Raw genomic sequence first — 19,291 nt, 5'->3', positions numbered from 1 at the left:
GTGATAAATTCGAAGATCGAAGGTTAGTTTTGGCCGTATAAATAAAAGGATCGGGGTTCATAGTACGGGAAGGATCGGATGAACATAAATGAAAAATGTAAAATAGAGGGGTATAGTATAATTAAATTAAATGTGTGCGTTACCTTAACATAAAGAGGAAAGGGTGTGGGGGAGATTCTTAGTTAACTTAGGAGGGACACTTGGGTAAGTACAAAATTAAAATGACGCACTTTGAGTGCGCGTGAAGATAGACGTGATGAGTGATCGAATGGAATAGTGATCACACACGTAGTCGCCAAGGAAAGGAGTACTTCTACTACTTCTAACTTCAATTCTTTCTTTTTGCAACGTCATATATTATGACTTTGTCTTAATTAAAATCTTATTATTATTTTATTAATATTATTATTAATTAATAGTGTTATTCTTGCCTTTAACACTCAACTTAATTTAAAGAGGTAACCTTAAGTTAAGTACTTGTACTACTAGATCATTCAACTCTTCTATCTATTTGTTGGTTTCTTTTAAACCAGAAACTGATGTTTCCACTATTTTAATTTTTTTTTAATGCTTTATCGTCTTAAACTCAATTTAATATATTGGGGTTAGTTTTATTCATCATGTTAATAGAGTTTAATAACACATCTATTCTATTCTCTTAACATCTTGTTAAAAGTTTTTTTATTTTTTATTTTTTATTTTTTTTATTAGCGAATTGATTATTGAGTTTATCTGTGGTGTAGTCGTGTAGAATATGTATTAACAGTCAAAATGAGGTCGAAGAACTAAAATGTTACTCCGTAGATCACTGTAGTAGCTGGGCTAACACTCATACTCCTGTCTCCGAGGGTTTTGCTCTAAGCTAGGTTTAAGGCTTTAAGCAACCTTGGTAGAAGTAGATTGGTGTTTGTTGCGCTCTAGCCTCTAGATTCATTGATCTCTGTAATTTTTATGAAAATGGAGTACAAATTTTGAAGTCTCACTCACATGTAACTTGCAGATGGATCTTGTATTCTTGTGTACATTACGAAAACATTAAAAATAGCAAATTACAATTACGTAAAGATAGTTTCTTATAAGAAATAACAAGATAAAATGATTACACATGTTCCTATTTTTTATTATTTGTTATTGTTAATTATAAAAACCAGTTCATTAATGCAACTAAATATATAAATATTTTAAGAAGCATTCTAAATATATAAAATTACAAAGGTAGCAAATTTATATTTATAATATTTAAGTAGATCTTGCATTATAGAATAAGTCTCGTACATGTACACTTTTATCAAAGAGACAGTCTAGCCTCTTTTTTTGTTTTGTTTTTTTTGTTTTTGGGAAATTATCAATGGTACCCCCCAGGTTTTGACTTTTATCAATGGTACACATCATTAAACTTTCATTATCAGTGGTACCCCTAAACTTTTACCTAAATTACTACAGTAAGCAAGACGTTAAACAAACGTTAATTATCTTTTGTTTTAAGCGTTTTAAAGGTTAGGTTAGGTGAAAATACTTCATTGCCCCTCTCATCTAATTTTCCTCCAATCTTCCCTTCCAATTTTCCCTCCTTTTTTTCTGAAATTTGCCTACTTATACACCCTTCCTGTTTCCCCTTTAATTACATTCACGCTTTTTTTTCTTCTTTTGATTCCATATCTTCACCTTGTGGAAAATCAATGGCATCATCTGGCAGGGCTTCATCTGGCAGAGGGCTTCATCTTCAACTAGTGTATATGGAAGAGGTGATTGGTCATATGATCATATGGAAATCGAGATAAATTAAGAGCAAAATCCAACAACAAACTACACAAGTATACATATATTCATTTAAACCTAACAATTTAAACATAACAATTTAAACTAACAAAATTCAAGAAAGCACTAACCTTTAATTATCAAAAATCCACACAATGTTGCTAAAATTCCACGAATTTTGCGTCATACCAGAAGAAGAAGGGCGTCAAGGGTTTAGCAGAAGTAGAACAGGGGAGAGAGGAAGAAGATAGGTGATCGCTTTTTTTTTTTTGTACTTAATGCTGTTGGTTGGGCTTGGAGGGAGGAGTAATGAATGGGGGGCATTTTAGTCAACCAAAGTCAGACCCAAAACAAAGATAATTAACGTTTGTTTAACGACATGCTTACTGTAGTAATTTATGTAAAAGTTTAGGGGTACCATTGATAATGAAAGTTTAATGATGTGTACCATTGATAAAAGTCAAAACTTGAGGGGTACCATTGATAATTTTCCTTTTTTTTTGTTGGTCCCTTGTTAATTAATTTCATTCTTTCGATTCGTATGCTTATATTCGAAAGATTGATATATTTTGTCATTCCATATAGTTCTTCTCAACTAAACAAAAACTATTGTCTAAATCTAAGTTCACATAATAAATATAAAAAAATTCTCATACTCTACAATAAGTTAGCAGATTTTAATTTGATCTAGAAGGGGAAAAAAAAAGTGCTAGAACAATATACACCTCATTTAGCTTAGAACCAAGATATGGATTACCTTAGCTTATAAGAAGGATTTCTAAACAAAGTACAAAAATAGGCTGCAGTCCAAACAAAATTAAAAAGTCCAAGCAAATTACAAATTCACTAATGATTGACTTCTTATGCATTCCACCACCAATTTAACAATTCATTATCATTATTTAATCTTCTTATGCTTTACATCTGCACATAAAGTGATGTTAACAGTGAGGTTGAGTTGTAGCTGAGTGGAGTTCATCCTGAAATCCAAAGTATTGCCCTAAGGTCGAATATTCATGTCAAAAATGAGCCAAAGAGTTTTTTTTGTTTCAACTCATTTTAATTTATCTACGGATTGTAGTTATCTTGTCTGGAATTAGATAAAATAAGTTCAAATAAGTTGAGTTAATATAGTTAATAGTAGTTTAAATGATACAAGTTATATTAAATCAAACAGCTTAAGAGAAAATGAAATTTTTCTTTGGTTAGACCCATATTGGTCCTTGAGATAGGACATTTCAAATATTTTGTTTAAAATGTTTTGAACTTAAAATGCTCGTAAATACTAAAAGAAGGAAAATTAATAATTTGGGGCCTTCATAACGGATTTAGAGTTTGTCCATCAGAAGTAAGAGAATTTTGGGTCTTCATAACGGATTCTAAGTTTGCCCTTTAGAAAGAGCATATAAAATGAGTAAACGATCTTACCTATAGAACAAGTAATGCAACTATGCAGTTGCACGAAAGAAAATTGATTCTTGGTAGTGGAAAAACGGGTTGTTTGTGCATGATGCAAAGAGCCAAAGAGTATTGGATTGGCAAAAAAAAAAAATCCGACTATGACTGGTTTTGAGGAAGGCTCACTCAAGTACTTCCTTTTTTAAGTTGAGCAAATTATCAATACGAAGTACTATAATTTTAACAACAAAAAAAAATAGTCAACTTATATCATTTTTAAGAAGAAGAAATATTCCAAACATGCAACCTTTCAAATTGATATGGGGAAGTCTTAAATTGGAAAGGGTTGTAAACTTGTAATCATTCCTACAAAATGTGGGGCTTTTAAATAACCATAACTACACACAAGTTGCTACTCGAAAGTTTATTGAAGGTTTATGGACATTATCTTATGCATTGGCATTGGGACCCAAAACTCGTCTATATACATTTTAGGGTACCCACAATTCAAATTTAATTCAGTTTAATGGAGTTATATACATTAACTAACGAATTTAGAACAAATATTTAGTGAAATCAAAATAAAAGGTTCAAGTGCGTACAAATATTTGTTTTTTATAGTAACAAACAATTAAAAGCAGATAATATCAAATCTTAGAGAAATCTCCCAAATTTTAAAATTTAAATGGAATTAATTGACGCTACAATCTAGTAACCTACAGTTGCTCAGGTAGCTGTATTTCTAATTACTTATATACGAAGTATAAATGAAATAGTCTATAACTTAACTATAAATAAAATAAAAACTGCTTACATCATCATTGTATGTACACATGTTAATTTTTCTTAAATGGGAAACTTCTTTTTAGTTGACACGTTTTTATTTTGGATAAGTTTTGTAATATAAAATTTCTATTTTACCTTTATTAAAACAGCTTTAAATTAAATGAAATTTCCAATTTACTTTTAACTTTAACTGATTACTCCTTACGCTTCATCTACTCTTCTGATTCATCCACCCATCCCACATCAAATTCTTAGTGACTCTTCCCGTCAAAAAAAAAAAAAAGAAATCTTAGTGACTCTTGTACTCATCTTTCTCTTTCTTCTTTGTTCATCAAGTTTTTTTCACTGGTATCACCGCAACCGCCGCGTTTACCTCCACAACCACCGGCGTTACTGATTCACTGCCACTAACGACGCCGTGTGTTGCCGCTACGGCGCTACCTCACCCTCTTCTCCTGTTCCCTTGACCCTTCACTTTTGTCAACGACGTGTAACACAATTGAGATCATGGTAGTTGAATGTGGCCGGAGGTTCTAGATCTAAAACCACTATGGCAAAATTCGTTCTCCATGTCCTCAATTTTGTGAACAAGTACTCATGTGAAAGGGTGGTGGGTTCAAATTTCTCTCTCCTCTCCTTTCTTTGTTTCAAACCTGGGGATTACCAGGTTGAATTCCTTTTTTTCTTTAAGAGCTAGTAATTTAAGATCTAGATCTTTTTCTTGAAGTACATACTAGGTAATTTGCATGGATTTGGTGTTAATCTTTGATATTTTTTCACCAATTTAATTGTAGTTACGGAGCAGTGGTACTAATGGGGATAATTATACACTAGTGTTGCAAGTTGCGGTGGTTGTTTAAACAATGGGGTGCGCTGTTGAATTTGGGGTGGTGGCCGATTTAAATGACGTATTCGGCAGTGAACAGTGACTGCTATGTCAAACAGTCAAAGTTTAAAGCAGAATGGGTCAGTGACTCAGTGGGTTAATGAGAGGGTATTATTGTCTTTGCTTCCATTTACTATACCTCCTTTATATGTGTGTCAAAATGAAACGTGTCGAGTAATAAGAAACGGAGGAAGTAATTTTTTTTATATTTTTAGGCTTCTAAATTCAATATTGAGAAAATATTTATTAATAAATAAATAATTGTATGAACATCAATTAACCAAAAACTAGCTTATTAGTGATATTTCTCTTTCCAACAAGCCTCCTTTTGTGAATTGATTATTTTATACTCTTTATTGATTTTTTTTTTATTCTAAATCGTGCACGAGTGATGCGTATTTTTGACGGTTTATATCTAATGGAAGGATTTGAATGATTTTAATGGTGGAAATTTGAAAGATAGTCTTAGAAGGCAACGACTTCTAAGTTTGATTTTAGGAGCAACGATCCCAAAACCCTAGTTAACAACTAGTTTAAACCTTAACAAAGTTCTCTTCAAGAAAAAGCTCAATAATCCCAAATTATAATTCATAAAAACATCTTCTTAAAATAACTGACATACAACTAGTATATATAGGAAAAATAAATCTATCCTACTTGCCCTGCAAGCAAACTAAATAAAAACCCCTAATAATTAATTAATGAACCAAGAGAGCCCACTAATTAATTAACACAACTTTGGAAGCCCAAGGCCCCATAACTATTAAAACATTATTAAAAACTCACTTGTAAAACCCCTACTTTAAGAGTAAGGTAAAACCAAGAGAGTACCTAAATAAAGCAATAAAAATAATTATAAGAAAGGGGACTCGATTCACATTAACGAGTATTAATTTATTGTCTTTAATATTTTATTAAGCTTAGGTTTTTTTTCTTTAAATAGTACATTTTCTAATGTATTGTTGGTCAATTATCATTTCCAGGCATAAAAAATAAAAAATACAAAAATCATTTCCAGGCATTAATTTCTATGTTTATTTTATTTTTGTTTTGTTTATTATGATTCACCTCTCTCAATGATTAGAGTGCTTTCCCTTAATATTGTTGGGAAAATTTACAATTCCACAAATACAGCTACTTTTTAAAATATTTCCAATCTACTGTCCACATCAGCAATTTAATTTAATGTTTTGTATGAAACTGCTATCTCAAGTAGCGGTTTTTATGGGAAAACCGCTACTTGAAGTAGCGGTTTCCCACCTAGTATTTTGAAAAAGAAAAAAAAATTAAAGCTTTTCATTCTGACTTCCTTCTTTTCATTCTATAAGTTCTCGGGGGTTGTTAAACGACGCCCTCATTTTATCAGGTAACGCCCGCATTTAAACATGAACGGACGAACATACCCTCGCCTGTATTCCACGTTTTTCTTCCCTCTAACTCAATGTCTCTCATCCCAACAAACCACCACCAACCACCACTGACCGAGGGCGAGGTCATCGCCGAAAATTTATGCTGTGTTTTTTTGAGTGTAGGCCAAATGCCTAGTTTTTTTAAAAAAAAATCCAAGGAGAAAACGCCTAGAATTTTTGAAATTCTTAGGGAGAAACTAAAATTCTAGGCGTTTTTCCCCATGGAGTTTCGAAAATTTGAGGCGTTTATTTTCCAGTTTTTTGCGATTTTTGTTTTTATCATAATTTTTTATCCCAAACTTGAATTAAGACAAATAATATACCGTTGGAAAGCTCTGGATGTCTACTTTCCAACCCATTTAAAATCAGGTCAATATCATTTTTAGATATTAAGATATGATCAAAATAGTGCAAAGGTATCGGTTTTGGACCGATTTTAGTATTTCAGCCATATCCTAAAATCTAGAAATGATTTTAACTTGATTCCAATTGGATTAGAAAGTAGACATCTAGAGCTTTCCAACGACATATTATTTGTCTTAATTCGACTTCAGGATCAAAAGTTATGATAAAAACAAAAAAGGACAAAAAAACTGGGAAAAAAACGCCTAAACTTTTCAAAACTCCATGGGGAGAAACGCCTAGAATTTCAGTTTCTCCCTAGGAATTTCGAAAGTTCTAAGTGTTTTCTCCTAGGATTTTTAAAAAAATCTAAGCGTTTGGCCTCCATCCCCAAAAAAAAAAAAAAAAAAAAAAAAAAAAAAACACGACTTAAACTTTTGGCCCTGGTTGGTGATGGTTGGTGGTGGTCTGTTAGGATGAGAGAATGTTAATATATTGAGTTAGAGGGAAGAAAAACGTGGTATATATACGAGGGTATGTTCGTCCATTCATGTTTAAATACGGGCGTTACCCGATAAAATAAAGGCGTCATTTAGCTTTCCACTTTTCTAATTATGTCGTTATAACCAAGGAGAACCATTGCCATTATCCCTACTCAAACTATTCTCATTCAGTCTTCAAATTTTATTTTCAATTTCACATCATCTTCAAATAAAATCAAGTTTGTGGGTGGATTTTTTGGGCATGGATAATTAAAGCTTCATGGAGTAAAAACATCCCATTGAAAATGTGGAGGTACGAAACACTGAAATTGGTGGTGGGACGAAGTTCCAGCGAGTAAGGCGACGGATGGAGGTGGTCTAACACCTTGGTGAAGCGAGGTTGTCGGATTTTAGCACTGAGAAGCTAAGATCTAACACCGACTGGTCGAACAACTTCTATGTTCTCTCTCATGTTCATCCCCTTCTCTCTCTTGTTCTTCCCCTTCTCTCTCTAAAATCAAATTACTTTGATTTTTTTTCATTAATCAAATTAAGATTTGATTTTGTTTTTCATTTTTTGTGTTTGATTTGGAGGAGTATAAATAATTTTGCCTCAATTTCATCTGGTTCATTACCTTAGAATTTTTATATGGGAATGAAGTTGGATTACAGTTTTAGTCTTCTTGTACTCATTTCCTAAAATTACTTTGTAATTAATTTTTTTTTTTTCCGTATAAATTGAAAACCGCCACTTGAGTTGGCAGATTTTGCATAATTGAAAACTGCCAACTCAAGTAACGGTTTTGTGTTAAACTTTTTAAAAAAAAATTAAAAATTATACTAAATAGTGACGTGGACAGTAGATTGGGAAATTGTAAAAGTGTAGCTGTATTTATGGAATTGCTAATAGTTAGAACATTATTATGGGAAAGCACTCCAAGATTACACAAATTATACAGATTTATTGATATTAATATACCTAAAATAACAATTTTTTCTTCAAAAAAATTAAATACTCCGATTTATATTGTTCTTCCCACTTTGATCAAGTTTGCCTCACAAAAAGATTTTAAGTAGGAAGAAAAATATGAAACAAAGGAAGTGATACCTTTTATACTTCGTACTCTTTTTTCCAAATATTTATTGGTAGCACTCAAACTGAATTAGTGAAAAATTACTTAATACGGAGAACTTTGTAATTAACACAAAAGTATGGACAGTTTAGCGAATCTTAAGAACATGGGACAAAGTAGTCACGAAAAGTCTACACACTAATTTGATCATTTGACACTATAAACAAACAAATGTGCAACAAAATAGTAGTCTAATTGTATGCCAGAGTGTATAATTAAAACTGGCTGATCACGAAATATACTTCGTCTAATGTTAGCAAGACCTTGATTACTACAAGTATTAATTATAACGATATAGTTGAAATTAATCTAAAATAGTAATCTTCAACAATCAAACAAACAAGTGCGAAGTAATTAATACCGTACACGAGTACTTCTCTTAAATATCTTTTGAATATTACTTTTCCACATTTCAAAATCTAGTGTAAGAGCATTTCATTTGCTTGTGCAATGGGAGAACGTAGATTGCTTCTTATGCTCAAAAATTTTCGAAACACGCTCGCTTATAACAGTGGCGGATCCAGGATTTTCAATTCGGGGGGACAAAATGCTTAACTTACAAATAGCTTAACAAAAAATAAAAACAAAAAATAACTCAAACACACAAATTGGTTAATACTTAGTATTAAAATTTCAAAATAAAAAACATACTTAGTCATACAATTCAAAATGATGAAAAAAATTACATAAACATTACATTAAAATTACACTTTCATCCTTCGAGTCTTCATATTTTGGAAGCGTTCAACAACTTTTTCATCGAAAACTCTTAAGAAGACATCCTTCTCAATAAAAGTGACCAAACAATCATTCATAAGTTGATCACCCATGCTATTTCGCAACTTATTTTTTACACATGTCATTGCGGAAAAGACTCTTTCAACACTTGCCGTGGCAACCGGAAGAATCAACATCAACTTGATAAGCAAATGAATAAGAGGAAAAGTCTTATGCTTATTAGTTTTAACAAGCATCATAGAAAGAGAATTAAGGTCATTTAAACCTTGAAATCTTTCATCATTTAGCATATTCTCCATGAATATATCAAGTTGACATTCAAGAGTCATCAAATCAAAGCTTGAAAATTCTTCGGGATAAAAAGAGGCAAGTTTAAGTACCTTATCTTTATCAAAGGATGAGAAGTTATCTTTAGGACTTAAACAAGCCATACACATTAGTATCTCCATATTCCTCTCATTAAATCGATCATCAAGTTCTTGAAGAAGCAAATCAATCACTCTTAAAAAAATTCCAACCCGAAAATGATGTTGATTTGTTGCTTCTTCAACAAAACGTCTTGATCTTCCTTGAGGAACATAAGGAGAATCCATAGTGGGAACAACAATACCATGTTTAGCACAAAATGAAGTTACCTTGTTTAAGAGAGTATCCCATCCTTGCTCCCTCATTTTTTGCAACACTATTTTTGTGTAAGTGACAAGTTCCATGGCATTTACAATATCTTGCTCCTTTCTTTGCAAAGCAACACACAAATCATTAGTGTATCCAAAAATAGTCAACATCAAGTAAGCAATAAAAACAAAGTCAAATGACTCTAATTGTCCTAAAACAATTTGAGCTTTGAACTTATCTTCCGATACACCATGCTTCCCAATGTGTACAAGTACCTTAACAATTGTAGGAAATAAGAGGATGATGTTTGAAAGAGACTTGTAATGAGAACTCCAACGAGTATCCCCGGGCCTTTTCAAACCAAGTTCTTGATTTAAACCCGATCCACTCACAATATCCCCTACATCCAATGCTCGAGCAACTTCTTGAGCTTGATCTTGTCGAATCATTTCTCTTCTCTTGCAAGAAACTCCAACCACATTCAATAAATTTGCAAGTATCTCAAAAATCCAACCACAACTATCATTCTTTTTAGCAACGGCAACTAGTGTTAGTTGAAGTTGATGAGCAAAACAATGTATGTAGTAGGCACTTGGAGTATCATTATTCATAATCAAAGTCCTAAGACCATTTATTTCACCTTTCATGTTGCTAGCTCCATCGTACCCTTGCCCTCTTATCATAGATGGACTCAATGAATGTTCAACAAGTAAAGACATGATTGCATCTTTAAGAGTTAAAGCGGTAGTATCACCAACATGAACAATGCCTAAAAATCGCTCCATTACCTTTCCACTATCTCTATTAACAAAGCGCAAAACAAGAGCTAGTTGTTCTTTTTGGGACACATCACTTGACTCATCGGCTAATATGGCAAAGTAATCATCACCAACTTCTTCTATTATGCACCTAGTTGTTTCTTTGGCACAACAATTAATAATGTCCTTTTGAATAGAAGGGGAAATCATTTGACAATTTTTAGGTGCATTTTCAAGAGTATGTTGTCTTACTTCCTCAACCTTTTCTCCTAACCATTTCAAAAGCTCAAGGAAATTACCCCTATTATATGACTCCCCACTTTCATCATGTCCACGAAATGCCAAACCTTGCCCCAAAAGAAATCTTAAACAAGTTAAAGATGCATTCAAGCGGATAAAATATTCACTCTTAATCACCTCACTTGCATTGTCAAACACATTCAAGATTGATTTTTTTTTTCCATCTCTTAAATTCACATATTTCTCATAAGCAAGATTATGAGCACTATTAATTCCACCAACATGCTTCTCAAATCTTTCCGGTTTATTCCATGCCCTAAACCCTCCATCAACAAATGCATCACCCCCGAATAACTATCAACTTCATTCTTGAACAAGTAACACACAATACAAAATGCGGCATCTTTTTCAATACTATACTCAAGCCAATCCCATTTCTTGAACCAATGAACACTAAAGCGACGTAAACCAGACACTTGTCTTTGAGGAAAGTCATGAGTTTTTGGTTGGCAAGGTTTTTTAAGAATATAACCCCTCCTAACTGCATTTCGTTCATTTGCGGGGTAATCCATTATGTTTATTCTTTTTCCCGGATCATGAGGAAGAAGTTCAACATCGTATACCAATTTTCCTCCAATGGTACATTACAAGTACTTGAACCACCCATTTCCATATCATCTTCTTGACTTTGAGGGGAGCTTAATGAAGGAGAGTTATTGGACTCATTTTCATGGAGTTTCTTTCTTTTAAACATGAATTGTCGAAGATCGGGTTGTTTTCTAGTAGCCTTGGATTTGTTTGAATTAGGTGAATCATTTGACATTTCCTAATTAAATTGAAAAATATATATCAATTTCCACAATTCACATCATTGCATAGAATGCATACTAATAAAACGGTAAAACCTAAAATTAAAATTGCAATTAAAATTAAAATTCAACAAAGATTGCAATTAAAATTAACAATAATTAAACAAAAATCTGGAAATTAGGGTTAACAATTGTCAATTGGGGATTTCAAATTGGGAATTTCGAATTAGGGTTAGCAAATAGCAAGACATACCATCAGTGGCGGACGGCCGAGGCTCGACGGTCAGACGGTGGTTGCCTGGTTGCACGCAGGCGGCGCCGGTGCACGCAGCTAGTGAAGAGGCTGCCGATTTGCGAAGACCGAAGTGGTGCTGTGGTGACTCGGTGAACTGGTGAGTGGTGAGGAACCGAGAGCAGCGACGCAGCAGGGCGGTGGTTGCCTGGTTGGTGGAGCAGCGACGCACGCCTCGACGGTCGATCTCAGTGGAGGCAATGGCGAATTGGAGGAGTGAAGACTGAGTGTTGTTGGCTGTTCTTCGTTCTGTAGCAGTGTCGCGTTTTGCTTTTTTTTGGTTTTTTTTCACTTTTTTTTTTTAATTTTTTTTTTTTAAAAATGGGGGACAGCTGTCCCCCCATGTCACTTAATTGGGTCCGCCACTGGCTTATAACAGCGACAAGTCTCCTAACTCCTAAGTTCTAGCCATTGGAAACAGAGGGAAAAATCAACGTGCACATACACACCAACATGTGCAAATACATGCTCATAAAGAGGGAAGTTAGTGATGCAAATTGTCATCAACATTGCATCCCAACAAACTTATTATTATTTTTAGTGGTTCTGCAAAATCAGGAACCATCTTTAGCCTCAAAATACACAATCAACAGTACAGATAAAGATACATCTCCTAGATTTTAGTACAAGTAGCAAGACAAGGGAGTTTAAGGTACACACGGTACCAGCAATAGAATTCTTTAATACGGAGTACTCACGATATTCAGAGAACAGTCCAAAGACAAATTTATCAGATTACACTGGAGGAGTTAAGCCAACAACACCTGCATCAAGACAACCATTCCAAATAAGTATATGGTGGTGATTTTTCGATGCTTTACATTTTACCAGTAATATTTAAACAAATGAGTAATAACTAAAAAAGAACATAGTGGTATCTGGGGATATTTGCTTTAATCAGCTAAAAGGGTAAAGTAAGTACACCACAAGCATAAAATAACTTCGATATTTAAACATGTGTACATTATGAAGTATAAAAGAATGAAAATTTTGTCTCGAAATTATATTAGGGTGTACATATTCTCAAATGAGTCAAATTCAAGCATATAGTAGATATTGATATACCTGAGTGTTTGGATGTTCTGTACCACTAACAAGATTCCTATATTTGACAAAACTAACTGGATACGATACACTCTTATTGCCAAGCTATGCCTTTAAGAAATGGTCCATATATGTCACATTTCTGAAGGGGGAATCATTTTCCTTTTCATTTTCATACGAACTTAACGAAATAGTCAAACAAAGTAAACTTATGTGCAGCACCTAAAATGAACATAAAAGACTGATAAATCATCCTTACTAAACACTGTGAAAAGATTCTCAATCAGCAATGAGCTTAGATAAAGATTTAAGATTTAATATCACTTTTCACAATACAATATACTTAAGCAAATCTGATATCTGATGTCTTGCAATTGAGTGCTTTTTCTCTTCAGACATATTCTTCTATATCTCAATCGTCCCCCATAATACCATCAAGCAAGATTTGGATATAACTTGGCCATCTATCAAGTTTGGGTCATTATCTTCAGTCAAATTAATAAAAAAGCCTTTCAAAGAAATATACCTATAAATCATCCATTATAAAAGGTACTTACAGATGTAAAAGTAGGAACATGATGTGGCATTCATTTATAAAAAAAAAAAAAAAAAAAAAAAAAAAAAAAAAAAAAAAAAAAACCAAGATGAAAATTCCTGATTAGATGTCCTTTTTACTACAGTTAAAATATTCCAAAACAAATGCCTACCCTTAACTTATGTGCGCAATTCTCACCCTCTTCTTCACTCAAGGCCTCACTCCTTAGAAAATACACACCAATAGGTAGAACCGTAGAACCAGATCCCATCCTCAAGGTTGCCCTTTTTTCCCTACATATAATAGGACACTGAACAATAAGCATCATTATAAGGGAGCTAAGAAAGAATCAAGAATCTAGAAAATATTCTACGGAGTACCAAATAACACGTGGGATTTTCAGATCAACTGGTTCATTAAGCCAACCATTTCTATCTTGGGTTAGTTTGCTTTAGCAACTTCCTTCAGCCAATTACAACCAGTAGGACTTGCAGAAACTATCCTCATCATCTTTCTTAATATAAACCTTCATCCACATCTTAGGACCAGCTCTATACTCCACATGATACCCAATCACTATAGCACTGCATCATTTCAGACAATCTAAACGCTGTGATATCGTCATATTTGAACTCATAGACAGGATAAACATCAGTAATCAGCTGTAATAATCTTGACCATGAAGATGAATGAACATCTAGCTAATTAGTGAGGTAAATTTTAGGTTATTACATTCTTCAACTCCTTAATGTTTTTTTCAGCTATTAACTGGATGAACTCCTTGATGCTTTTTTTTTTTTTTTTTTAATTTTATTTTTATTCCGCTATTAAATGGAAAACCTCATATTCCTTTGTCAAAAGGTCAGGGAAAGATGTTTATATTAGGAATGGTAGCACTTCAAAACAAAGACTCATTCACTAGTCATACACAACAAAACAACTACTATACACTTATGCCTTGGCCAATAATCATTGATACAACTTCCAAAGTTACCTAACAACAATAAGCTGCAACACGCATGTAAGAGTTTGGCCAGATAAGCTCTCTTGATAACTAACACCATGGATTAGTTACCACTTGGGTTAAGGTAAGCATGGATGAGAAGAGATCATTTAGACTTGGACAGTTGGACTCCATTAGATTGGTCAAATGAAAAATGGCTTTATATGGAAAATCTTTTCCAGGGGAAAATGCAATTGAAAATTAAACTTCCTTGGGCTCCTTGACAGAAAGGTTAGAGAGAAAAGAAAATTGGAAATGCAGGGAATGAAAAGGGAGGAGAAAATAAGAAAAGTATGATACAGAGTGAATGTGGCACTCCTTACAAAAGGAATTGTTTTCACGCTTCGTAAAACTAGTTTCTACCCTTTACAAACCAAATAGAACCATTTTCCTGGAAAATGTAACTACAGAGTTAACACAATTTTTAACTACAGAGTAATACATAAAGAAGGGATAAGAGAGGTGGATAGGTAGTGTCCAACATAAAAACTGAAAAAGACAGATAATTCTCTACAGGACATTGTGCTTGAAAAGAAAATTTTAATCTTCAATATTATCTCTAATCTTCAGTGGGATGGGCCTTTAAAATTTGACACTTAGTCGCTTCTCAAGAATAGTAAATAATTAAAAGGACAGGCTCAAAATATAATAAAGAAATAAGAATCAATAAAGCTTCATTTAACCTTGTAGGTTCTGTCAGGATAAAATGCCTATAAGTTAGCTGTTATACACAGCTTTGGCAACTACGCAGTAATCTATATCCAAAATAGTCTTCCAATTACCTAAGCATCTACACTAACCTGTTTAGGTTATTTTGTAGAGCATGAAAAATGCTAATTAAGTTTTTTTTTTTTATTTTTTTTTTTTATGAAAGGAAGTCTTGTCTTGAAATCAGTTACAGCTTTATCAGTAAGAGATACTTCCATGGCATATCTTTTCACAAGCAATCCTCTTAAATTTTTACCCATCCACATACTGAGCACCTTAAAATACCTTCTGGGAGCACCTCATGTATTATGAAAGAGAATAAATTGATGACAAAGTTCGAAATTTATCCAATAGATCCATAGTCCTGGCTTCAAGGGAGAGCCAATGCAAACTAACTCATGATATATCTCATTTTACCAAGCAACAATACATGCACTAAAACAACTTACGGACTGGATGTGGTATTTAATAGGGTTTCATCAGAAGTATTCAACAAGGTAGATTTAGTAATTAGGTGCAGTGAAATTGGCTGCAGGGTTTAAAGAATAATTGTATCCTGCAATAACATTATACTTGCATCTAGTACTCAACTAACACAGCTCTAGAACTCAATCCTTAAGCAAAACAAACATGCAAAGCAAGTACATTTGCACAGATGAAAACATAAAAGCCAAACGAGCTTACCACAAGCCAATCTTCCACCAGCATTCCCAGTGGTCAGACTAAGTTCATGTCCACCTGCAAGCAAACAGAGACTAAAGTTAGACACAGAACCAAACTATTTTATATAAGAAAACAACCAACAAATCAACCAAGTATAAGAGATAATATACCCTTTCCAAGGTCATCCTCTAGTTCATGTACCACAAGGGCTCTACCGACAACTGAATTTAGTCCAGTCAATGGAATCTGCAAAATAAGATGATGGAAAATTCAATAAGGCAGGAACTTAAAGAAAGGGTGAAGAACTCTAATATTACAACTATATAAATGTAGCATAAGCTCTTAAATCAAGACCTGATTATCAACAATGGTAGCCTCAGCCACTCCTGCAATTTTCAATTCGCCAAAAAGTTATAATCTCTACAGACAGTTGAAGCAGCAAGAATTTCCCAGCTTCAAGCTATTCAAGGATTCCGTAAATACAACCTCATTTAAAATCTCTTACCATCTGTGTTAGCAACAATGTTTCCCAGGTCACCCGCATGCCGGACTTCATCTTCCGGAGCACCATGTGTCATTTTATTAGGATTAAAATGTGGACCTACATCAACCAAATTCAGTAGGGGTAAGATGTCAAGTAACAACCAGGGAAATGAACATCTAAACCTTAATTTTGACATAAGAGACTTGAAATTTGAAATTAAGAACCTGTAGACATGCACCCATTTGTTGTATCTCCAAACTCATGCTACACCATTTGTCCAAAAACAAAGAACAACCGCAAATATGCAAGAATTAGATACAAAAACAAGCATTACTTTAAAAAAATAATAATAAAAAAAAAAAAAAAAAAACAGATCAAATTTAGAGAGAAAGAGATGAACCAAGTGAAATCCATGCTTCCCGGGAGTAAGTCCGGTAATACGAACATTGACTGTAGTTGGACCTGAAAAGGTCAACAACAATAACCAACTCAATCCATCATCATAAACCCAAAAAAAAAAAAAAAAAAAAAAAAAAAAAAAAAAAAAAAAAAAAATCTACAATATGCAAAATATAATCAAAGTGCCAAAAACTAATAGTACAAATCAATTCAAACGACAAAAAATAATCTAGGATATGCAAAATTTCAATTCAATTTCATTAAACATCAAAATCTGATAGTGCTAATCAATTCAAACCACACAAAAAAACAAAAATGTAATAAAAAAGCAGTAAACATCAAAAAAGAAAAGTAATAATTTATTCAAACCACAAAAAAAAAAAAAAAAAAAAAAAAAAAAAAAAAAAAAATCAAATATCTGCAAAATTTCAATCGAACTGCAGTAAAAATAAGAAACTGATAGTATCAATCAATTCAAACCACAAAAAACATCTCAATCAACTTGCAGTAAACATAAAAAAGTAATAGCATTAATCAATTCAACCCCAAAAAACATTCTACAATCAAAAACGGGTATACATTAATCAATTCAACCCACAAAAAACATTCTACAATTTGCAAAATCGTAATCAAATTGCAATAAACACACAAAAACAGGTAACATTAATCAATCAATTCAACCCGCAAAAAACAATCTACAATTTGCAAAATTTCAATCAATAAACATCAAATAATGAATCGACAGCATATATTCGAGCAAAAACTGATAGTTATAGTATTATACCGTCATCTTCCTGGGTCAAAGTAACAACACCCTCAACATTGGAAGTACCCTTTAGAACAGCAACAGCTTTTTTGGTAGCAGCAACAATGGTGAGAGGTTTGAAGGTGGCGGAAGCGGAAAGAGAGAGGGATTGAGTGTGGGAAGAAAGCTTGAAAGAGACACCATTGAAGGAAGAAGATTTAAGGGAAGATGAAAGGGTGGTAGAAGAAGAAGTAGTGGGTGTGGAAGAGAAAGTAGAGAGGAGAGAGAATGTGGGATGTGAAGGCGCAGATGCAAGGATGGTGTGTGCGCCCATGGCTGCCAATGCCGCTTGCATTCAAAATGATGGAAATTTGAGGCTCTTGTTGTTGGAGACTACTATCCTTGCCAAGATAACCAATGTAATGTGTTGTGTAGGAATTACGAAAGGCTTTTTTTTTTTTTTTTTTTTTTTTTTTTTTTTAATTTATTTTCTCAAAAAAAACATCTTTTAAAACACTTTTGTTGTGAAAAACTATGGTATAATTTCTTTTTTTTTTTTTTTTTTTTTTTTGTAAAAACACGCCTAAAATCAGATTTTTTTGTGAGATAACACTTTAGACCGGTTTCATGGGATTGACCCAATTTTCCGGCTCACGTCACATGCTCGCTCAGAATTAAAACCCACCCTTTCTTTTCTCTCTCTCTTTCCTCAAAACCACCAAGACAACCGTCTAGCCAACCCCAACCGCCATCGCAGCCCACCTGAGAAAACCTATCCTCCATCACCATTCACCGCCCACCTGAGAAAACCCCTCCCTTTATTTTTCCTCTTTTCCCCCTCTAATTAGACTTTCTCTCTCCTCTGTTCTTCCTAACAACCCTCGAATTCTATCAATTGAAGGGGCAAACTCCATTGTTTTGCTCAAATTTCTGCAAAGAACCTTAATTAATCTAATTTTGAGGCATGTAAGTTGTTAAAGTTAATGAAATTGGTTGTTAATTTTTCGGTTTTTGATTTACCTTATTTTAGGGTTTTTAATTGGAGGTATGAAAGGGGGAAAAATAGCTACCAACCCTCTTTTCTCTCTATTGGTTTGTTTTAGGGTGTTAAGGGTTATTGTCAAGATGTTTGGAGTTGTTTATGAGGTGGTTAGGGGTATTTATAGAGATGTTTAGGGTTTTTTTTTTGTGTTGTTTTATGGTGGGTTTAGTGGTTTTGGAGGGTGATGGATGGTGTATGTGGTGAGTTTAGAATGATTTGGGTGTCCGATGATGGCGGCTAGGTTGGTGGGTGGTGGTGTCGGCAGTTAGGTTGGCTAGGCGGTGGTGTTGGTGTCGGCGGCTGGGTTGGCTAGGTTATGGTTTGGTGGTTTTGAGGAGAGAGAAAGTAATTGGAGGAAAAGGGGGGAAAAAGAAAGGAAGGGTTTCGGCACGTGACCTTCACGTGAGGGTCAACGTCGGGAAACCGAGTCAATCCCCCTAAAAACGGCCTAAGGTGTGTTCTCGCAACAAAATTCTGGTTTTAGGTGTGTTTTAACAAAAAAAATTAAAAAATTATAAAGTGGTTTTTCACAACAAAAGGGTTATAAAAGGTGTTATTTGACAAAATTTCCTTTTTATAACAGATAAAAGGCTTGTTTAATTCACCTTATTTTTGCTGATCTAATTTGGTCTGGTCTAATTGTCTACTTTGACCAAAATTTGACCTTATGTGTACGATAATTTATAAGGAAAAAATATATCAAGTGGGGTCTTGTTAGATTCGTAATAATGTGTACTTTATTAATGTGTAACCACTAGTAGAAAAAAGGAAATAGGCACCGGTTCAAACCCCCCTTTGCGCACCGGTTTTAATTGAACCGTTCCAGATTTGAGGGATGTCAAATCTCTGAATATTTGGCACCGGTTCAAAACCGGTGGCTATTCAAAGATTTGGCACCGGTTAACCGATGCAAAATACCCTCTTTGGCACTGGTTAACTGGTGCCAAAACCCCATGACGCGCTTTTTTTTTTTTTTTTTTTATTTCAATACAATAGGCACCGGTTTGAAGCCTGAACCGGTG

General features: G+C 33.7%; 1 protein-coding gene across 3 annotated transcripts; it reads right to left on the bottom strand.

Moving 5' to 3' along the window:
• Window positions 1-8,389: 8,389 nt before the first annotated feature.
• LOC110691775 (superoxide dismutase [Cu-Zn], chloroplastic-like) lies at window positions 8,390-17,694 on the bottom strand. 3 transcript variants are annotated; one of them, XR_002505344.1, is made up of 9 exons: window positions 17,267-17,694; window positions 16,484-16,545; window positions 16,308-16,347; window positions 16,105-16,200; window positions 15,954-15,985; window positions 15,770-15,845; window positions 15,621-15,674; window positions 13,398-13,518; window positions 12,109-12,410 (listed from the first exon to the last, which is right to left on the bottom strand). XR_002505344.1 is itself a non-coding variant. In XM_021868723.1 (8 exons), exons 1-8 carry the CDS (start codon window positions 17,580-17,582, stop codon window positions 12,382-12,384), a joined length of 705 nt encoding a protein of 234 aa, XP_021724415.1. In that variant the 5' UTR covers window positions 17,583-17,693; the 3' UTR covers window positions 12,109-12,381. The 3 variants fall into 3 exon arrangements, 2 of the variants coding, with proteins under 2 accessions (XP_021724414.1, XP_021724415.1); XM_021868723.1 differs by lacking the exon at window positions 13,398-13,518 and having other exon boundaries at window positions 17,267-17,693; XM_021868722.1 differs by lacking the exons at window positions 15,621-15,674; window positions 15,770-15,845; window positions 15,954-15,985; ... (2 more) ...; window positions 16,484-16,545; window positions 17,267-17,694 and adding an exon at window positions 13,606-15,611 and having other exon boundaries at window positions 8,390-12,410.
• Between the last annotated feature and the right edge of the window lie 1,597 nt (window positions 17,695-19,291).

This window comes from Chenopodium quinoa, unplaced genomic scaffold (genome assembly GCF_001683475.1).
Source record: "Chenopodium quinoa cultivar QQ74 unplaced genomic scaffold, ASM168347v1, whole genome shotgun sequence".
Classification (NCBI taxonomy): domain Eukaryota; kingdom Viridiplantae; phylum Streptophyta; class Magnoliopsida; order Caryophyllales; family Amaranthaceae; genus Chenopodium; species Chenopodium quinoa.
This window is presented reverse-complemented; position numbering and strand designations above follow the sequence as displayed.

What these genes read in the sequence shown, in the direction of transcription:
- LOC110691775 (XM_021868722.1), bottom strand. Translation starts at nt 10,515, where the DNA reads ATGATTTCCCCTTCTATTCAAAAGGACATTATTAATTGTTGTGCCAAA.